Source organism: Daktulosphaira vitifoliae, unplaced genomic scaffold (assembly GCF_025091365.1).
Source record: "Daktulosphaira vitifoliae isolate Bord-2020 unplaced genomic scaffold, ASM2509136v1 Scaffold_2, whole genome shotgun sequence".
NCBI lineage: Eukaryota > Metazoa > Arthropoda > Insecta > Hemiptera > Phylloxeridae > Daktulosphaira > Daktulosphaira vitifoliae.
In genome coordinates, this window is record NW_026099573.1 from 22,507,696 (window position 1) to 22,529,885 (window position 22,190).

Consider the following 22,190-nt stretch of genomic DNA (forward strand, 5'->3'; position numbering starts at 1 on the left):
AAATTTTTAAATCTGGGCGTGAGGAGGAGCAAGGCCGAGAATGATATTTATACGACATTTATAATTCACAGCAGTTTAAATTTGAATTTAGAGATGATAAAAAAAAAGTACTAAAATAATAGCTTTTAAAAAAAATTTTCCGACTTTACAGCAATTTTTTTAAAACTCCTTCAGTGCTAAATTTCCAGAAAATGTAAAACCCTATGCATAATATATATGGTATTCAGTAAGTAAGTAAAGGGTTTCTATTGTTCTCATTTTTTATAGCAATTGACCTGTTTCCTTACTTACTGAACACTCTGTATATATTTAAAGAAATACCTCTTGACAAGTCGTTTACTTTCAATAATATTCAAAATAGCATTCGGATTTTATCTTTTATCTTAATCCTTTGTTCTACAAATTTGTGAATAAATTCAAGTAATGGCGTGAAGAGTATTGAACTTGATTAACGGATGATTTAGTCACAACAATACCAGATAGCTAAAGTACAAAGATATTTTTTCAGGCCGTCGGCAATGATGTAGAGTATTTATAAGAGGATTGAATAAATAACAGACCAGGAGAGATTTTTTTACTCGGGGCCAGTAAATAATAATAATAAAACGCACACAGAGAATTTTCAGCATCGGGTTACCGTGGATACGCATTGGTCGGAGTTCGACGAGAGACACGCACGCGGACAAATGCTCATTATATTTTTTTCTTGGACGCAAGAGCTGTGAGGACGTAATAAAGCTCAAGTATAACGAGTAATGACCCGAATAAGAATTCTATTTATTTATTTTTTGTGCTTTGTTCATTGAACAATATTCGTTTTTTTAAAAATAATATTTTGTATCTTTATTACTTATTTGATAAATTGAAATAGCTTTCGAGTACAATTTCTACTAACTCTTATCAAATTTACTAAAAATTAAAATTTAAATAATTATCATTATTTTTCATTTCACGAATAAAAGTTTTTATAACAATTCCTTAAAAACTAACCGCATTGATAAATTAAGTTTTCTTGATAAGAAAATGCGCCGCATTACCATGTGACACATAATCATAATGTTTTTTTACCGCAAATTCAAAACTTTAACTAACGTTAGCTTATAAATTTGTTAATAACTAGTTTATACATTTTCTAATCAAAATTTAATTTACAAAATAACCTATGTTTTATTTAAAACAATTTTTTCAAAAATTTGTATGAACATTTATTATCTCTAAATAGAAATCTATGAATTGATGCAAATTTTTTATGAAGTCATCATTAATCTTGTTTTAAAATTTTAAATACAGTCAGGCCTTCCGAATATATAACAAAACAGAAATATTTCATTATAATATGTAAATACATGTGAAGTAAGTGTGATGTGACCCATTATTTTACCGGAGTTTCTATGAAGTTATTTTCACGGATTTTTCAAACATAGAATGCAGATGCAAAATAATTGTTAATCAACAGACGTTTGTAAGCTTTTATCCTTTACACATCTGTGCTCTTAAAAATACATCGACTTATTTTCCGGGAATTTTACGATCATAATACTTTGGTGAATTGCGGTCGCGTGGCTCTTAAAGTTTTTATGCATTATTCATAAACGTGTCCAGACGACGGTGTTTGGACCCAAAAAACGTACGAGATGCTAGCTTTACTTTACCAATTCTGTAGGCTACATTAAGTTTCCTTCGAAAAATATTCCGGTCGAAAGCTCAGTAAAACCTAAGTTAAATTCCGACCTACATTTTATATATATAAAAAAAGTCACTGAAACAACTGCCTTGGTAAGACGTCTAATATTGTTAAATAAAAATGTTTCAGTCAACTGCACTTAATTTAGTATTATACCCAAGTAGCCGTTAGTTAACATTAGTTTCCATTAAGTTCTATATTTTAAATAAATATAATTTAAGGATTAGTGAAAAATACGAAATTAGCCATCAAAGCTATCAGTTTAAAAATAATATTATAAACTGAGTAATTTTAAAATAATATTATACACTGAGTAATTTAAAATATAAGGCCAAAGTATTATTTATTAATATTTATTTAGATCGCTTTAAGCTGGCCCATTTTCTTAACAAATATTTACAATTCATTGAAAAATTTAATATAATAAAATTATTTGATATATGAATTCTACGTGTTTGTGTTAAAATTAATCTCGTACCTTGTTAGCAACATAAATATGTCGATAGAGAATTCCATTCTGATTTTCATTACATAAACAGTATTTCATTTTTTTATGTTAAATTATTTTAATTAGTAAATATGAAGCTTTATCAAATGAAATCTAGCAATATCTTCTTGAAAGGTAAATTTTTCACATTGTCTAAGTATATTATGAAATAAAATTAATTAAACTATTATTAATTTGTTATAACCTTATGCAAAGCTGAATAAGTTAATTTAAATATGTAATTTATCGAATTTATTTATTAGTTTGCTGTATTTTTTATTAAATTATATGATAACATTTGAGTTGAGTAATATTTTGAAATACCTAAAGTCATTGAATTTTATGAGATATCAATAAGCACTTTTTATCCTGGATTGAAAATGAAAAATTAAGATTTTTGATTTTTACAAATTAAAAAATGGTAAACAAGTCATCAATTTTGAATTTGAATTTCATAATTTATTTACTTAAGTTATATATTTACGATTAAATAATTTCTTAAAGATTCATTTATAAATAAATAAATTGATGAAATGAAATGAAATAAATAAATTTAAATATAACGGCATATCTAAGGGATACGGAAATGTACATTTTTATTTTAATTGGAGAGGTACTAAAAATGTTCTTGTTTATAGCTCGCGTAATATGAAAAAATATTGTCCATGTCTCTGTTACATTGTTTTATATTTTATTATTAAAATATTCTGAGAAGCCATTTCCTATTTATAAATAAAATACTATATTCCTTAGTTAAGTCAGCTTAAATCCATAAATCTAAATAACTCAGATTACTTTTACTTTCAAAAAACAATAAACGATATGTCAACGTTTCAATTTATTTTGTCATAAAAGATTTCAATAAATGTACCTGTAAGCCAAGTAATTGTATCGTTATATCTGTTTTATGTCTTGCTTATTTTTAAAATTAATGAAATAAAAATTGTCTTATGAGATGTATTAAAGAAATTTATTTTTGTCACGAAAAGTTGAATAAAATGTTTGACTAAAAGCAAAAAATAAATAAATGACATATTGTGCCGCATTTATTTTTAAGTGCTAGACGCAAAACGTATAAATTAAATTTTTTACATTAAACAAATTCGTCTTTGTTTCCGCTGGCAAGTAAAATACACGATAAAAAATTAACTCTAAACGCGAGACGTCTCCGGTAAATTGCTCGTATTGTGTTTCCGTATTACTTGGCTTCTTCGCAAATTCAATATGCTTTCTATGGACTGTTGTCGTCAAACCGTCTCTCATCTTCACATAGCATTATCTATGTATTTATTTTTGTTCGTCTGTATCTTTTTAAATCTCTTCCATACATTATACCTTAGATTTTCCATTTGTTGTAGTTATGTTTTTCTCTATCTACACGTTTCGCTTATTCACAAGTCCTAACTTATAACTTGTTTTCATTCCTTATATAACATTTCTAATTTTTATTTCTCTAAAAAGTACACTATTTTTATTCATTAAAAAAATTTAACATTAAAATTTGATTCACTTAAAATAAAGCATCTTATTTTTTGTTTCTTTGTTGTATATAAATAATATAATCCTGGTTTAGATTAACTTTGTATAAATTATGCATTTTGCAATCTGGGGGTTAAAAATAAATATAGCCCCTTTTATACTTTCTAAACTCCACCACCAAATGTATGGAAATTACATGTGAATTCACGCAGACACATTTTGATGGAATTAAGTACAATCCCCCGAAATTGCGTTTAAATTTCACCTATAAAATAATTCAGTTCAAATAAATTTAATTTTTATTATCAATTTTAACAATTATTATAACACTAAATGCCTGAACTAATTTTTTTTGTAAATAATAATAAAAGAAAATAATAAATAGTTTTACTGCAATAAACAAATGAAAACATTTCCGGGCATTTAATTATATATTTTTATTATAGGTCAACATTAATGGAATTGTTTCTTCAAATTCCGTATCCTTTTTTTTTTCTTAAAAAAAAAAGAGACGAAAAGACTCTGTTGAAAAAGTAAAAGTTTTATATCAATCCCGTATAACAAAAGTAATAGCAATACACACTTTAATTGCCATAATTAATTTATCTGTTTGTACATCTTTGACGTTATAAATTTGTAAAAAGTGCCGAGTAAAGAAAAATATTTACCTGCACCTATAATATTTACCTTTTATCCTATTTGTAGGATAAAAAGTAGTTTTCTAAAATTTATCTCGATTAATACTTTTTTGATAACGCATTATTTACTGACAATTTTTTATCAATAATAAAATTTTCATTACACTCTAATGCAGTGCAAATTTTCTAAAACTAAATTTCTTCTATATATTACTCGTTTTAATGATAGTACAGCATTAGTTTCTGTCTAGAACACGATAATCTATGCAATATCACTATATTTCGTCCATAAAACCGCATCGTATTAAGTATCAAAACAATTTTGGGTACCAAATGAGATTTGATGGTTTTAATTGTGTTATTAACTCTCGTGACGTTTTTAATAGCAATGAATATTTTAGAGGTATCACGTGTCTAAGGCACAAATGCTGACAATGACATTATGATACATTATTACAAATAATATTAACGAATCATTTGAGTGTCGTGAAAAACGAGAGGAATTCATTTCATTTGTTTGATGCAGTTACATTACGTACGAGATAATACTGGAATTCCGGAAAAATATTTGGATAATGAGCAGTACAACAATTATGATAGAAACACGCTTAGATAGAGTGAATCAACTGACCTGCATGATGAGTAGTGTACAGCAATGAAACGAGTGCTGCTATGGAACGGCTGAACACACAATTCATTTTGCTAATTCACTCGTAAATGTATTTCATGCGAACGGGACTTGGCTATGCAATTTCGGCACGTTAAGCCCCGACGGCATTCCGCCACGCCTTCAACTTGATCCCGTTTGTCTGAAACACAAAGATAACAAACAAAAGTCACAGAAAACATTTTCGAAAACAACAAAATATAGGTTCTCGTCTTATGATAATAACGCACGCTTAGGTTAATAGTAAATATACATGAACATTATTTCCCCAAACTTTTTTGGTCAGTGTGATTTACAATCTGGAAAAGCAAACTTTAAGTGCCTGCAGTGTTTTTCATTTCACCTTTACACAAACACGACTTCTTTAGTCGTCTTCTTGAAGCCGTGAACTGTACTTTGAAAACGAACACTACGGCAAGAATTATTAAAGAAACGTTTAAAAGACAAAGACTTTTCATCTGGACTGATGAATTTGAAATTTCTTTGTGTTGTATAAAGTCGGGAAATATTCATATATAATCTATTGTTCATTAGCCTCAATAAGTCTTTATTAGATACAAAATGGCTGGTCTTAATAAGTTAACTGAACAGTTAAAATATATAGACTACTTACACTCAACGCGTTAGGTCATCAATTTTCTGTTATATCGTATGAGGAGCACGTGTTACTATTAATATTGCACACATGACATAGAGTGTTTAGAGTTAACATATTGTGGGAGCAGCTACTCTTTATCCCTTTAAGATATTTTAACAGCTATTTATTATCATACACATGACATGACGTACTAAACAGCTATAATTTATTACTAACATTTCAACCATTTTTCAATATTACCTAGCAAAATGAACGTTTTATTGGATATTATTTACTGTATTAATATTTTACGTGCAAAGTTCTTACAACAACACAATTAATTTTTAAAATACAAACTCATTATTTTATAGGATTTAAAAAGGGTCGCGAGGTGTTAAAAGAGAACCCTCAATTATGAAAAAAATTAATTAACTTTTATGATGTAATTAAGTAAAAAAATGTGTAATAACATAACAAAAACAGTTTTTTGTACCAATTATTGTATAAATACTAATATGAATAAAGACATAGCGTTAATTCATTTAAAATACTGTCAAAATCCCAAAAATTTGATGAAAAATAAAATATTTGTTTCACTTTTATCAAAATAAAAACAATTAATGCGGTAAATATATTTAGTAAAATTTAGTTAAAAAGTTTAAACTTATACAATAAATCTGTAGAGAATTATAACTTAAATGATATTAATGGATTTCATAATTTTTAATTACTTGTAAAAATATTTAAAACTACTAATTACCATAATTTTATTTAAAATTTTATTCAAATAAGTTGTGTAAACTAAATAAATATTTAAGATGTCAGGTTTAAACATATTTTCTACAAATTAAAAATAAGTAAATAAAAATTAATTTTAACCAAAGAAAAGAAAATGATTTTATTTTAATTATGCTTAAATGATATTACCAATTTATAATTATTTATAAATCAATTATTTATCTTAAAATATTTAGTAGACAATTATAAAAAATCTTATCTTCCGTATTGAATTAATTGTTGTACTTTATTAACTTCAATAATATTGTAAGTCTAAAATAATTTTCTTTTGCTTTAAAAATCTTTAAACTATGTTTAGGTGTAGTAAAATCAAACAGGACAATTGTATTTTTAGTAATTACTCATTTACTAGCAATTAATAATAATGATCAGTTTTGTATCCTTCCATTTCCTGAACTTAACATTGCTACAGGGGCCCTTTTTTAAATGTGAGCGACTCAAAAATGGTTCTTGGCTAGGCTAATGATGGATGGAACGGGTATGGCCAGCTTACACCAGAGACCAGACGCCGCAAATGAGAAAAATCACAAGAAATATATCGTTGGCACCTTGGGGATCTAACCTAGGACTGCGTACTAAAAAATAAGTTTCTATCCACTAGGTCAGGCCGATCCTTTATTTATTAGCAAATAATAACAATTTTTAAAAAAAGGATTTGGTTCTTTTAATTATATACATCTCTTAATCATCATCAATGATTAAATATTTTTAATTGTGCCTTAAAAAAAAATTTTAAAAATTGTAAAGGTCTTGTTTTTTTTTTATTAAATGCTTAGTGATAGTTTTTTTTTATGTTCAAAGTTTCTTTTGATTTATTAACATTTTTGTTTACTCTAGAATAGCAATTAGTTATTATTGATATACCAATTATACATTTTTGTTTATCCATGTGTTACTTAATGTTATTTCGCCAAATAATAGATAAATTAAATTTACTTATAGAAAATTAGTTATATTACAATGATGGAATGATATTCAAGTTTTTTATTGTCATTTTCTATTTGCACAGTATTCGTAGCATTATGTGTAGTGTCGTTAAAGCTCCTAAACTGTTTTTGTACCTAAGTCAGAAGCTTAACGTCAGGACTTTGTGGTAACTGTATTTTCCGTTGTGCACAACGTTATTATTTTTAAAAGACATGTTATAAAAGGACATAGTAATATCCAGTTAATATATTTTTTCGTTTATCTCATTTTGGCTTTTTATACACATTTTTAGCGCTGAACCACTTACGGTAATATTATCAGTAAAACTTATAAAATAATAGTTTTAGCTTTAATGAAAGAGCGATGAAGTATTTTTCGGTAATTTATAAATAATAAAATATAATCATTTATACTACAAATTAATAAAGATTTTTGAAAATCCAAGTAAAATAATCATGTACAGAACTGATATTGTTAATATTATTATTGGAATAATTTTTGATTTAAGTTTGTATTTAATTTTCATTCATATTATCAACATTTTAGGTTTTTTTCTCTTTTCTTTTTTTTATTATTAGCTTTCAATACAGAAGTATTAAGGCATTTTAGGTTTAATTATAATTTTTCATCAAAAATTTATTTGAAAAAACATTTTAGTCTTTCACTTATAATAAACTTTATATATACATATATATAACCTTTATATATATATTAGGTATCTAATTTTTCTCATATTTATACCTATGCGGAAGAAATACGACAGAGAAATAACTAGTGATAACAATAGCTGCACCCACTCCACACCTCCAGTCATAAAAAAAATATTAATAACTTTTGAAATACTGTCCAAATGTTGTTATCGACCAACCATTTTCTTAATTACGTCATTATCTATTAGATAAGCTAGTTATTTATATACGTTGCAACCAATTCAATAGAAAGTAGTATTTTTGTTTGTAATAACACATACAATAATGATATAGTTCCTATTGTGACAGTTAAGATATAACCTATCTTAACAAAACATACTGTTATTATTATTATACACGTATTGGCTGACATCGAACTGTGTTAAACCAACAAAAAAAGGGTAGCCGCTAGTAAAATATGTATGAAAGGAAAAAGTGTCAATGCAAAGTGAAAAAAAATAATAAAAGTACCCAGCTCGATTGATGAATGTTGTAATACGAATTTGGGTGCATTAAAAAAAAAGAGACAGCATTTTGAGAATAGCTTGTGATTGACGAGAAGGAATGGTACTATTAAAAAAAAAAAATATTATACAACGATACTGTTAAGCTTGAAACTTGAAAAATATTCAACTCAAGCACATAATTTTTGGGAACGCGGTTTTATACACAAGGAAAAAGTTTTTACTAAGTCACTGTTTGCTTTATTTACTTTTTTAATGTATTCCCGTGAAAAGTGGAAGAAGCATTAAACTTTTTTCAAGAAAGTTAAATGAGCAAAAAAAAAATAAATTTATATATATTGCATTCTTTGTTCACTACTTATTAAAGTTAGATACATCCATTTAGAAAGTATAGATAGACGTTCCATTTCAGTGCATTATTTTGATAATATTTTATCATCTAATGTTTACTTGGTGTCCAGGCTTTACTGTGTTATAAAAATGATTAAAACAAAATACATCGAATTATTGTAAGCGTTAATGTTTCTGTATATCAATGTGCGTTGGTAAAAAAAGAATTTCTCTTTGAAAATTTTAACAATTATTGTCAGATTAAATATTTTTTTTCATTGTTCTTTTTTATGACATAATGTTAAACTAAAGAGTGACACTTTTCTTCTGTTCGTTTTAAATGAACGCGTAAATCGAAACGTTTTCCTCTTGCCCAACCCTATTATTGTATTCAAATCCAACATGACGCCTCACCGTATAATAATTATAATTCCGGTAAAATTTTAACATAAATGTTGTATTTAACCGACCGTAATCAAAATACTCTGTGCGTAACATTGAGAAATATAAAATAATAACTGTCGCATTCGTGTGTTTATACGACTGTTTTACAGAAACAACCCTCCGTTATCATATGATAGCGTTTCCCGTTTAATAGTACAACTTTGCTTCTAATCATTTTCCTTGCTTAATAGTAACACAATATGTTCCACACGCAAACGCCCAATTTATGTACGGCCATTAACTGTATGATTTTCAAAAATGATCTCTGATTTTCGCTTTTTGTCTAGTAAACTCTCATATAATCGATTGTCTTTTTAGTTTTATAACTTTCTCTAATATAGTTTTATAGTTTATTCATTTTGTTTATGATCTTTAAATATTGACTTATTTATAATTAGTTATGTACGGCATAAGTATTTCAATTTGAGTCTCAACAGTGGACCGAAGAGTACATGTTCATTATATTGTTTTTTTTTTTTCATATTGTGTATTATAAAATAGTCTGTAATAATTCATTGTGTCTTTTTTTTAAATTTAACCTTGAGTGTGTTTGTTCCCCTGTTATCCTTGTCGGATAGCCTTTGAGTGAAGTGTTTTCTTTCTATTTTTAAATATTAGCACTTTTGTATATGTGTGATTTGTAGTGCCATAGATCATACGGCAGTTCGTAAATGAACATTTTTTTTACTTATAAAATATCTTCCAACCACAAGAGAGAAGATAATTTTGAATTTATTAGTTCTATTTTAGTTTCCCTTTATTAACAACATTGTTCTTTCTGAAAGTATCTTTTCAACAACATTAGATGATTGTTTTTAGCACTATTAAAATAACATTTTGCGAGGAAAATCGTCAACACAATGATATTGTATTGCACTTTATATTTAGCATAAAACGTATACTTTAAATAACTTGACAGTACTTTTTTATGGGGTTTGTCTCTTAATCCTAGTGTTATTTTTTGTTACTACATTTGCAATAAAAATACTTCAAATGAAATAATAACAGTTTTGTATCAAGCGTTATAACTTTAGGTATATAGACACGACAAATAAAATGAATTTTCACAGTTTATACTTTTTCTTAAATTTATTAAAACTTGGCGAAAATTACATGTTTTACAAAAACAATCAAATTAATATGAAATTAAAATTTGGTAAATTTATTTCCGAGTTCTATGTACTAATAAACAATATTTAGCTGTTCATTGAAGTATAAGAGAAAGGTTATCTTTAAAATTATTTAAATTTTGGAGGTGATATAGTAAACTAATCAATTAATAAGAAGTTTTAAATTACATGTTCATTGTAAGCTAATTAATCTACTAGCAGTTTTCTGTACAATAAATAGTTTCAATTTATCTTGTTGGTTAATAGTATAATCAGTTAAATATAATTATATTTTAAATAAACGTGCACGTGAATTAGCATTGTACAATACTTAATATTATATAAAATGTTCACTTATCACTTAGATTAAATTGTTGCTCAGTAAAAGATCTAAAACAAAACAATTTTACATAATGATAAATTTTAATGTTTGTTTTATACACTTTCTAAACCTCTAAAATGTTTAAACACCATAACTAAACATACAAAAATAAACAATAACTATTTCTTTGCACAACATAAGCAGCCAACTGCCCGTAGGAAAAGTTACAAATTACATAAAATGCCTAAAACTTTACTTGTGGTTATAAAATTACTACACACAATATTGTAATTGTGTTACAGTATTCTCCGATAAAATTATTTACCATAATATGATATAAAAATCAGCTACATTTTTTTTGTATATTGTTTCTTTGACGCTTTATTATTTTTAATAATGAATCATTGGAACTTTTTGGTAAATAATTAGGTACACCCGGCATAATATATAGGCAATTCTCGTACACTCCAGTCGATAAGACATATGATTAGATCTTCTTATTTGTATCATTTGTAAAATTATATTTGTTATTCATGGATACAAATATGTCATATTAAATTTTTTACAAGTAGCTTTAAGATATCTAAAAAGTTTATTGACAAAAATTGAATAATGAAATCTGTCAAATATTTGACTGACCCAATTTTAACACCCGCCTCAGTTGACCCACCTGACGGTACTCATTTTTACTCAATAAGTATATTTAAATCAATCTTTTAAATATTCATTTATAATAACTAGTTGTGATGTTATTAACTTCATAAATATCCTTTAAATTTACTACACAGAATGGTCCAAATCTGGTAATACACTCATTTTCTCGGAGAAAATCGAGAATTTAAAATTTATATAAAGATAAAAAATATTATGTACAAAAGACTTAACAATAATATATGATTAAATAATTTTTTTTACTTTACAATAATTTTAAATTTTATTTTCAAAAGTAAAAATCCTTTTTTAAACTTAATAATATAATAAAAAAAAGTTACACACAATTATGTTCTTAAAATTTTTTGTATCACATGATTCTTTAAAATATTTTAATACATGAAAGTGTGTATATTGCGTAGGCGCGCACAGCTCATGTTGGGTATTTGTGCACTCTGACCGGGCAAAATAACATTTTTTCTCTTTTCAAAAGTTTAAAATTCTTATTAATATTTGATAAAATGAGTTTCTTACTCGATTTGGATCACCTGTATACAAATAACTCTTCCTAATCACTCTTTTTCTTGAATATCTACATTAGCGGAATTATTGATCATTTATTTTAATTATATACATAAAATCAAATTAAAAGTTTAAGATTATAATCTTATTATATATTTAGCAATCAATGAGACAATAAAAAAAAATTTAATTAGATTTAAATATTGTCAATTAAAATGAGAATTTATAAAACTTACAAGTCTTGTTAAAAGCTTTTGAGGCTACTCATCATTATGGTGACTAATATAAACTGCAATAGTCGCAACAATTTGAATTGTTTAAAATAAATGTATTAGAAGTAATTATTTCTGAATAATATATTTGTAGAACCTTAAGGTGCTACTGCTCTAAGTTATCTCTTTATTGTGAATTCACTTTGTTTTGTAAGCTAGTTAAAAATGTATATTTTCATTTTAAAAAATAAAGTTGACATCACTATAAGATATGAGGAATGGACCTAAAATGATTTTGTAAGAGACAAATGTAAATGCATGTGTAACTAACAAAAACCAAAAAAAAATTTAGTACTTTAGGAGAAATTCATTAGCTAGCGTTAAAAGAATTACTGTGTATTTATATTATATTTTAATCGTATATGTTAAAAAAAAAATAGATTGATAAACTAAAATTATGTCCAGATACATCTTATATACTTAAAAAATATCTATTAATATGTATAAAAAAAATGTCCAATATATGTTTATATAAATAAAGCAAAAAAATTTCATGCACAGCACATTTTACTAATCAAATTAAAAATTAAATAGTTTTTCGACGGAGAAATTAAAACATATTGTCAATATACCAAAATTTTGCGACCACGTGCTAATATTCAATTATATATATATTCATATATACGTGGAGGCTTTTGATTATTGATACTACTTTAAATCATAACTATAATTATTCTTGAGAGTTACTGTATGTAATACATTTTTAAAGAAATCGCATTTCTAGAAACACCAAATAAAAATAACATGCTTACTACTATTATTTATTATCATTAAAGTATTTAATATTTGTATCTAAAATATTAACTAATTTAATATAGTTACCGTATAAAAATTCATACTATGTTGCAAAGCTAACAAAAATGCCTTTGGACTTATGTTTGTCTTACAAAATGTGCAATTTTTATCAGATTTTTATTAAATGAAAGCTTTCAGATGTTTGGTTAAAAATAATGTATATATTGTGTAAACTAAATTAACGGGAGTGGCTGAGTGTTGATAACAAGAATCATGACAAGAATTGGTTACAGGTCTTTAGCAATGTATGGTATGCTTATATGCCAGTGGAATACAGAGTCAGTTGAAACTCATCATCATAACGTTATTAAACAATAACGCCGTTTCCCAATGTACATATTTTGTGCTAGACAATATTAGTAAAATGCCATTTTTATTTGATATCTTGACGTTGGAGGAATAGTTGGGAGAGCACTAATTCTTTGGTGAAAAATATGATATATCTATTTAGTGTTGCGAAAATTGTCATTTCATTTAGAGATGTTCGAGATTCTACAAAAAAAATTAAATTATTGTATCAGACTTCTATGTAATATCGACCGAGTGGATAAAAATGAGAGTAATTCTCCGCAAACGGTATACAAAAAAAAATAAAAAAATAAAGGAAACGAGTCGGATATCTAGTCAAATTCATTCGTATTAAACACGAGTATATAATCTTAGATATAAAAAATGTTGTATATTAAATTCAATTATTATTTAACTTTTTACCTACACGCAGTTTAATTTTTAACAATAGATATTAAATTACCGATTAGGTTTTATCGACTTGATCACTTAATAATTTATTGGAATAATAATTTTTTAAACGTGATACAAGCACGCGATTTCAATCAGAAATGAAATAATTAAAAACACAGCAAAGCTAAATTCCGACCGTATAGACGGTTGAAATCAAATAGAAGGCGTTACGGGTAATATATTCAAGAGATTCGGGGCAATAAAGACGTTTTATATTTAGATTGTGCCATAAAAGGTAATTAATGGATAAGAGTAATAGTGTTTTTGTTGTATAGAAGCTAAGTTTTTGTCTTTTGAATGTTATAACGCTGTGTAAAATTTGATCTTAGATATTGGAATTTTAAATATTTTTACCAATCAAACTATTTTACAGGTCGTGAAAATCATAATATTACGTGTTTGATCGTGAAAGATGCAATTTCAGAACACTCTTATAGTTGAATATATCTTATACAGTCATGAAGTATAAATATTTTTTATTATTTATTAATAGTAGGTACCGAGGCATTTTGAAAGTGATTGAGTTCGTCGGGGTATTTGGGCGTACTGGTAATAAACGGCATGTCTTTTTCAGTATAAACTGTATACTAGTACGTGAAAATTTAAATGTTTGATATTTATTTTAACAATACAGTTCTGTCTCCGCCCGACATATAAGAGACATCAAAAATACTGTTCGCCTTTATCGGACCTTCCTAACTCAATACCGATTTCTCTTGTTCGCGTACGTGCGAACACTTACTCTAGAGTTTTGCGAAACCTATCCTTTAAGAACATAAATAAATAAATACTTTGTGTAGACTTTACGTTATTTTGTCAATTGACCGCATTCCCATTGTTTCTATTGTAATTTGTTGCTGAACTTTAATATTAAACACACGAAATTAAAATAAATACGATTAAAAGTTCAAGACTAATCTAAGAAACGAGCTCGAAATAATTCATCTGAAAATTATAACCTCTGGTTTTATAATAAATAATTATTCGTGATAAGTGTGTGCGTCAAATGACCTATGAAACATCACACGAGATTTACAAAGCCACCGTAATTAGCAACGTTTTTACTAAGCTTACATTTATACTACATAATGTGCAACAGAATTTCGCCGGAATACTTACGTTGTCGTAGGACTGGCAAGTTGTGGTAAATCCAATGAAAACCAGCAAACAAGTGAGAGCGCGACGAGCGTATTATAAGCGCCGAAGAAGAGCAGAGCGGCCGACGTTCGGTTACGGCAGATCACGCCGGAATATCGTGTACATGATGGCTGGTGTCGCGTTTCGCCGTTGTAAAGCTTCGACGGCCGAGGGAGAGCGCAAAAGCCTCTTCAGCTCCTTCGGCGGCACGGCGCACGCTCTTCGGACACCCGACCACCAGTTTAGCCACGCCGACTTTAAGCGTACAATAATTATGAATAGTAACAACAATCAAGTGTGCACACGAATCTTATAGTAATAATGTTTCATTGTTGTAACATGTTGATGTAGGAATTTCTTAAAATCGCCTTTTACTGCCTTTGATTCATACGAGTGCTTATAATTGTGATCGTTTTGTGGCCATTGTACCGTTTTAATAGAACTTATTGGTTTTGTTCTAGTAAATATTTGTTGTCGATAGGCAGAAGTTACTGCAGTGAAGTATGAGTAAACATTTTTCGCAAGAGCAGAATAATTCGTTAATTTATAATTTTTTATAGAGTTTGCATTAGATGTTTGCGAATAATGAACTGTAATGTGTTGAACTTGTTATCCAATTGTCATCAGGTGGTTTACCCTCCTACGTGTAACCTTCTTTTCGACCACACTAATCCTGTTGACCTATAAGAGAACGACTCGTTCGAAGAGTTGACTGCGCATTTCGAGTATCTCGATCACATTCCTAAATTTAAACTTATTTACTGTGAACTCTTGTTTCATAAAACGGCAAATAATTATTTTCTATCCTTTGCACAATATTCCTCGCTTATGATTTTCAATTTGAACTAGTGTGCAATATTCCAAGCCGACTTGCATTTTGTCTGGAAGCCGTAAAAAAAATCCATCCCCATTTCAACCCACGTACACTGACCCTACCCTTCTCTCGTTTTATGCCTCCCATTGGAAAACATAATGATATACCTATACACGTGTATTCCTATATGTGTAATATTTTTATGGACTAGGCGATAAACGTCCAATAGTGTGGACACTACAGCTTACTGTTTATATTGACCAACTCAGCATTTCGAACCGTCTAGTAGGAAAAAAGTTATGACTTGTAACTTACTCAACGCCATTGCGATTAATAAGCTTCTAGGAACCCAATGCAGAGTTAACATTTGGGTTAATAGACATATGTGTGTTGCAACAAGCAGCAATGCGTTTTGTATTATTTTTCAGTCATTTCAATTTTGTCATTTGGTTATCACATTTTTATATTACTGAATAAGTACAAACTTCTTGCTTTGTCTTCAATTCAGAAATTTAAATGATTCGTCGAGAATAATTTTAATCAAAACCACTTGTAATTAATTAATGTTATATGATATTTGGAATGTTATAAAACAATATTGTATACTAGTGGCACAGCGAAGGAACATTTTGAAAATGTAAAATCTCTCCTCTTTTAAGTAAAATCAATGCAATGTCTTACTTTCATTAATAAAGTTTTAATATTGATGAGCAATGTTTTTCAGAGTATTAATTTTATTTCTTTGAAGTATTTTTAACATTGTGTTTAATCTAAAGACTATCAGTATTCAACGATTGTTTTTTAAATGACTCCATTGAAGTATGATTGAAGATATATACGAAAAAATTAATTCGATGACTTGATCTCTGTACACTGATTCTAGGTGTAATATTAAAAAACTTGTTTTTAAAGAATTTACTCAGTGATCGAAACAAATATTTTTTGTAATACAGATTAACATTTTCACATAGATTAGTAAAACAAGAATTGCAACTTTAAAACTAAAAATTATTAATGACACTTTAAGCTACCGCATTAGTATATAATTATGCTAATCGTTTAATTTGTGATAACCTTGATTATTTTTGTATGGTATTTTAGAAAGATAAAAACCTAGACATATTATTTTAAAACAAAAGTAATAATTAATACCCTTTTAATTTTTAAATACGGTATTATACATATTGTTATCATACGACGACTAATGATAATTACACATACTGCATTAATAAAGCAATAAAATTAAATAAAAGTATTTTTTCGTTACCAATATTATTCTATTTTATCTTATATGTACATTTTTTTGTATAAATAATATTTTATCTAAAATTTTTTTAATACTTATTACACATAAATGTTAAATAAATAAAAAATTCGAAGAAAAAATTAAGACCCAACATTTTTGTACGCAATAGTATATTTAAATTATATTTAACAAAAATTAAATAATACCATTCAGAATGCAAATTATGCAGACATAATTAGAAAATATTATTCGGAAGTTTTTATGCATCATCCAAAAAAACAGCGACATTTGTATTTTTTCTTCATTAAAAAAAGGATTATTTCATTACTGTACCTCACCTAGTTACGCCTATTCAGTAAATAAAATTTTAACGGTTGATGAAATACCCTAATAATATTATTTTTTAGTATCAACTTTCCTAGAAAACTATCAATAGGAATTCGATACGCTATTTTATTCAATTATAATGTTTGTATAACGGAATTTTCTAAAATGATACTATTTCTTTGACAGCATTATAACGATTTTTACAACAATTTGATCTTGTACAGAATCCACGTGACAGTGGAAAATTTATTTCTATTATTCTTAAAATAGAATCAACATTTTTGAAAATGAATAGTAAATAAATAATGTTACCAAGAATTCTTTAGAAAATTTACTTGTTCAAGAAATATTTAGGTGATACGAGATCTATAAAAATACTATTGCGTTATATCTGCTATATTTTAAATAAATTGAAACTCGAGTATTCTTATGCAAGAATCAACTTTGAAATCAGAACAAAATGTTTTTTTTTTTTTAAAGCCTCAGCCATTCTTATGAACATATTGATAGCTCAATATAGTCACACATCATATTGACATTACATCTTGTATCTCTTACTCGGTGCATGTTATAGTAATGTTATATTTATTTGTATCTCAATTCCCATAGAGTGAATCTTATTTATTTGACGATCACGTCTTAATAAATAAACGACGAAAAAAAAAAAAATTCGGGCTCATTCTAAGTAATACTTTTAAAGTTATTTCCCACGGGCCAACAAGTCAACATGAACATTTGTCATACTATAGTCAATATAGATATAAAACACTCATTCTAAAAAATTTAGGTATTATTAAAAACAAAAATATCATATATGGTAACTATTCGTGTATTCATATTATTTTATTAATTATTTTAACGTAAAAATTTGTTCTTTTTATATTAAGATATAAAGTTTGACTACATATTTTTTGTCAAAAAAAAAAAAAAAATAGATTTCGTTAATTTAAAACAATTTTATAATAATAATCAAATCTACTTAATACAATTGATATTACATTATCATAGGTATAATACTCACAGTATTTTGTAATAAAAAAGGCTGTAATAATAAAAGAAATTAATATTGATATGTTTTTTAATCAAAATAAACAACGTGAAAACTAATTTGTTATCACTTTGTTTATAGAGTTTTTTTTCTCAATAAATAATAGTCATACTTAATGCAGGATCATGGTCAATCATTATTTAAAAATTGCTGATGACTGTTTTGTGTGATTTTGGTTCAATTATTTTGTTAAAAAGTAACACTATACAAAATTCCTTAGGGTACGCCCTTAATTTAATATTATCTCATAAAAATATCATATATTAATTACATTTATATTTAATGTGAAATAATAAAAAATCTACTAAAATAATAACATACACTACTATTTATTTATAAATTAAATAATTATATTCTACCATTGAGTATAGATAGTATCTATACTCAATAGCTCTACTAAAAATGTTTCATAACACATTTATTTTTAAAAATTATCTTAAAATATGTTTACAAAATTAATATTAAATAATGCTTATTATTATTAAAGACTACCACGGTTTTCATAAAAAAAATTATACTTAGCCTTAACAAAAATGAAGGATAAATTTAATTTTTTGCCTAATTAAATAACATTACACTATTTTCTACAAAGTTCAGTTTTTTGTATGTGAAAAGATTATATAATTTTAATTTTTAACAAGTTGTTTGTTGTTTTCAAAAAATGAATTAAAGCTATGTCAATTAATCATCGTCAATTTAGCCATAGATTATAAAGTAATAATACAATAAATGATTGTTCAATGTTTCTGTCATAATTAGCATTATATTTATATAAACTAGTTAGCCCTCAAAATGCATATTAATCAGAAATACTTCGTCAAAGTTAATTTTTTGTATTTTGAATCCTTATTACTACTTAGTTATTGCAAAATACTATGAAATTGAAGATCAGAAATACATCATAAATTATTGAAATATTTGACTGTTATAAATCTGTAATATTTTTCAATGACAAATTTCAAAAATAAAATATCTTTATACGAAAGTCACGTATTTTTTAATATTAAAATAAATATTAATTCTCTAGAATTTTTTTTATAGAATTATAAATTACACTTTATTTTTGTTTAAGACTATAATCCTTTTATAAATGAGGTAATTGATAACCACTTAAATATTAAGCATTTATGGCTAGATACGTTTACGTGGCTTAATTCTATTTCATTGTTTTGACATGAGTTATTTATTGGAGCTTATTTGTAAACTTTTATATATTTTTTTCCTAATGTTTATGAAAGTAATTAAAAATTGAAACATATTACTGAATATAAAATTATTTTTAATTGTTATTACAATTAGCAATCATTTTAAGATGAATGATATTATTATATTATATATATATATATATAATATGTATTGTGTACCCTACGATACTTAGGTCGTTTCAATATATACAATATAACTTCATGGTAGGCTTGGGGTAATTAAACTTATTTTTCTTTTACCAAGTATTTTTTTAAGTTGCGTATAGTGATTTGTACACCAGATCAGATGGGCCGGTTGAATAAAAAACATTGTTATAAATAATTTATATGGATTTATTTCAATACTATATACATATGTGCATAAAAAATTTAATTAAATTTTACATTGCCTGTTTAATTAAAACTTCCTACGTTTTATAATATAACAGTTTCAGCATTAAAAGTAAAATGTTTACAAAATAATATTTAGTAAACATATAAAAAAGTATATATTATATACTTTTTTTAAAAACTATTTTAAAAGTATTAACGAAATTAAACATAATAAAAAAATATTAGTTTTGGAAACATTTTCGTAGTTTACTTATTAACAACTTAAATAAAAAATTAATATCTACATAATTTGAATATTTCCAACTTGAAGTATTAATGGTTTTTTATATTGAAATTTGATTTTAATTAAGTCAATATATAGCAAGAGAGCATTTTTAACTCATATTGTTATTGTGGTAATTATATTATAACATTTTGCAAATTTAAGAGACCAATGTAAATCTTTAACAAAATTACATAACAAAAATCATATATTGTTCGTTAAAAATTCTTTTGCTATAATCCCTCTAAATATTGGGAATTTTTTAGAAATTATAGTCAAAATAGATAATTTAACAAATGATATGTATTCAAACGTGGACATGTTAGTTTAAGTAATCATATTGTTATTTTATTTTCTCAACATTTTTCAAACATATATTCGGTACAAACTGAACATTCCTATGCATTTTATGCATATACCAATCATATTGGTATTGATCATCCGTTATTATTTTGGATATAAACCTACTTTACTAACGCAAACAATATGTTAAATTTAAACATTTTTATCCAAATTATTATTTTGTGTATTCAAGTGTGCTGCAAGTATCACTTAATACCTATGCTATTTCCATTTTTTATTTAATAAGTAGTGTATCATTAGAAAATTCAATAGTGCTGTTATTTGCAGATAAAAATTATTTTGTACAATAGAACCAAATGAGGACTGCACATTACTTCAATAGGACATAAATAACTTACTGGAATGGAGTAACAAAATTGATTAAAAATTAAATTTTGATACACACATATAAAGATCTTGGAATATTATTTGATCCTATTCTATTATTTAGTGTTGACGTAAATTTTATTAGAAACAAAACCTTAAATATGCTTTGTAATATAATTCGATGTTGTAATGAGTTTACAAGTTTAAAAGTTTTGAAAATCATTTACTCATCTTATGTAGCACAATCTTTCTGCGTCCCAAGCAGATGCAATGACAATACTAAGGTGGCCCAAGACCTGATAGTATTTTATAAAAGAAACATAACTATCCTAAGTGATATTCAAGACGTTTTGAAGGCACTTAGTAATAACCAAGTGACTTCAAGGCTAGTCTTTGAATTCATGGAAACTTTAGAATTACTAGCAAGGTTCAATTAAGTTACACTAGGATGGAAACCAGGACACAACGATGTGAATAATAATGAAAAAGCAGACTTTCTAGCGTGGAAAAGTGCAGAAAACACTTGTTTTGGATCAGATCAGTGGTATGACTCACAAAGCAATCCCTCAAAGCACTACCCAAAAACTGGTTTAAAGAACAACACAGGGAAATATTGTGTTACCTTTTAGTACCCAGACAATCAAAAATGTTTATCATGACTCCCGGTCATGATATAGTACAATAACATGACATATCAAATAAGCACTTTAACTGTACTTTTGACTCGATCATCTGCATAAATATCTTTACACAGTGGGGGTAACAGAATCACCACTGTGCCGGAAGTGTGTAACAGAAAAAACAGATTCATTTCATACTATATGTGAATGTGATACCCTGGCCAAAATCTAATCATTTGGGAATTATTTAAAAATATATAGAGTGTTCAGTAAGTAAGACAATCTGTATATATAGTCTTAGATATGATAATTTATTAAATAACTTTCAGCTTGAATCACTCAAAAAACAAATGTTGAGACTTGTTTGTTATTTTTATTGTCGTAATATATTCAATGATTTGTATTACGCATCTTACATTTATCAATAAAAAATGTATAATCTGTGTTGTATATTACTTGTAATTAAACAAATAACTCATCTGTCATAATGTACACTGTTCAACACAACTACCTATTGTTTACATATATATATATATATATATATATATATGTAAATTTATTATATTGTTATTTATGGTATCTTAATATAATAATCATGTAATGTATAATTAAAAACATTAAAATAATAAAGATCACTAAAAGCGCTGACAACAATATCCCTAGATTATTGTGCCCCACTATCACATACTATAAAAAAGCACTGAAATCCTTCCAGAAGTTAGTTCGTTTCTGTCGAATTCCAATCTGGAACTACTTTCAGTCACAATCCCGTGTTGTTTTTGGCTGTCTTTTTATGGGCACTTTGTTTATGTATACGAAAATAATTCGTTTTGATTTATTATTTAAATTTTATTATAAGAAAGGAATTAGAACAAAGAATTTATCTTATTGATCCATTTGTGAACAATATAGGATATTAATTTAATACCTCTA

General features: G+C 26.3%; 1 protein-coding gene across 3 annotated transcripts in view; it reads right to left on the bottom strand.

Moving 5' to 3' along the window:
- The window catches only part of LOC126899545 (cell adhesion molecule Dscam2-like), a 119,744-nt gene extending 104,879 nt beyond the window's left edge, over positions 1–14,865 (bottom strand). For 2 of the 3 annotated variants that reach the window (XM_050674554.1, XM_050674553.1), the window contains exons 1-2: positions 14,716–14,864; positions 4,920–5,097 (exon numbers count right to left, since the gene is read on the bottom strand). In XM_050674554.1, coding sequence (XP_050530511.1) covers positions 4,920–4,986 — 67 coding nt within the window. In that variant the 5' untranslated portion in view covers positions 4,987–5,097; positions 14,716–14,864. Of the gene's footprint in view, positions 1–4,919; positions 5,098–14,715 lie in introns of all 3 variants that reach the window. The other variant, XM_050674552.1, reaches the window with a different exon arrangement.
- Between the last annotated feature and the right edge of the window lie 7,325 nt (positions 14,866–22,190).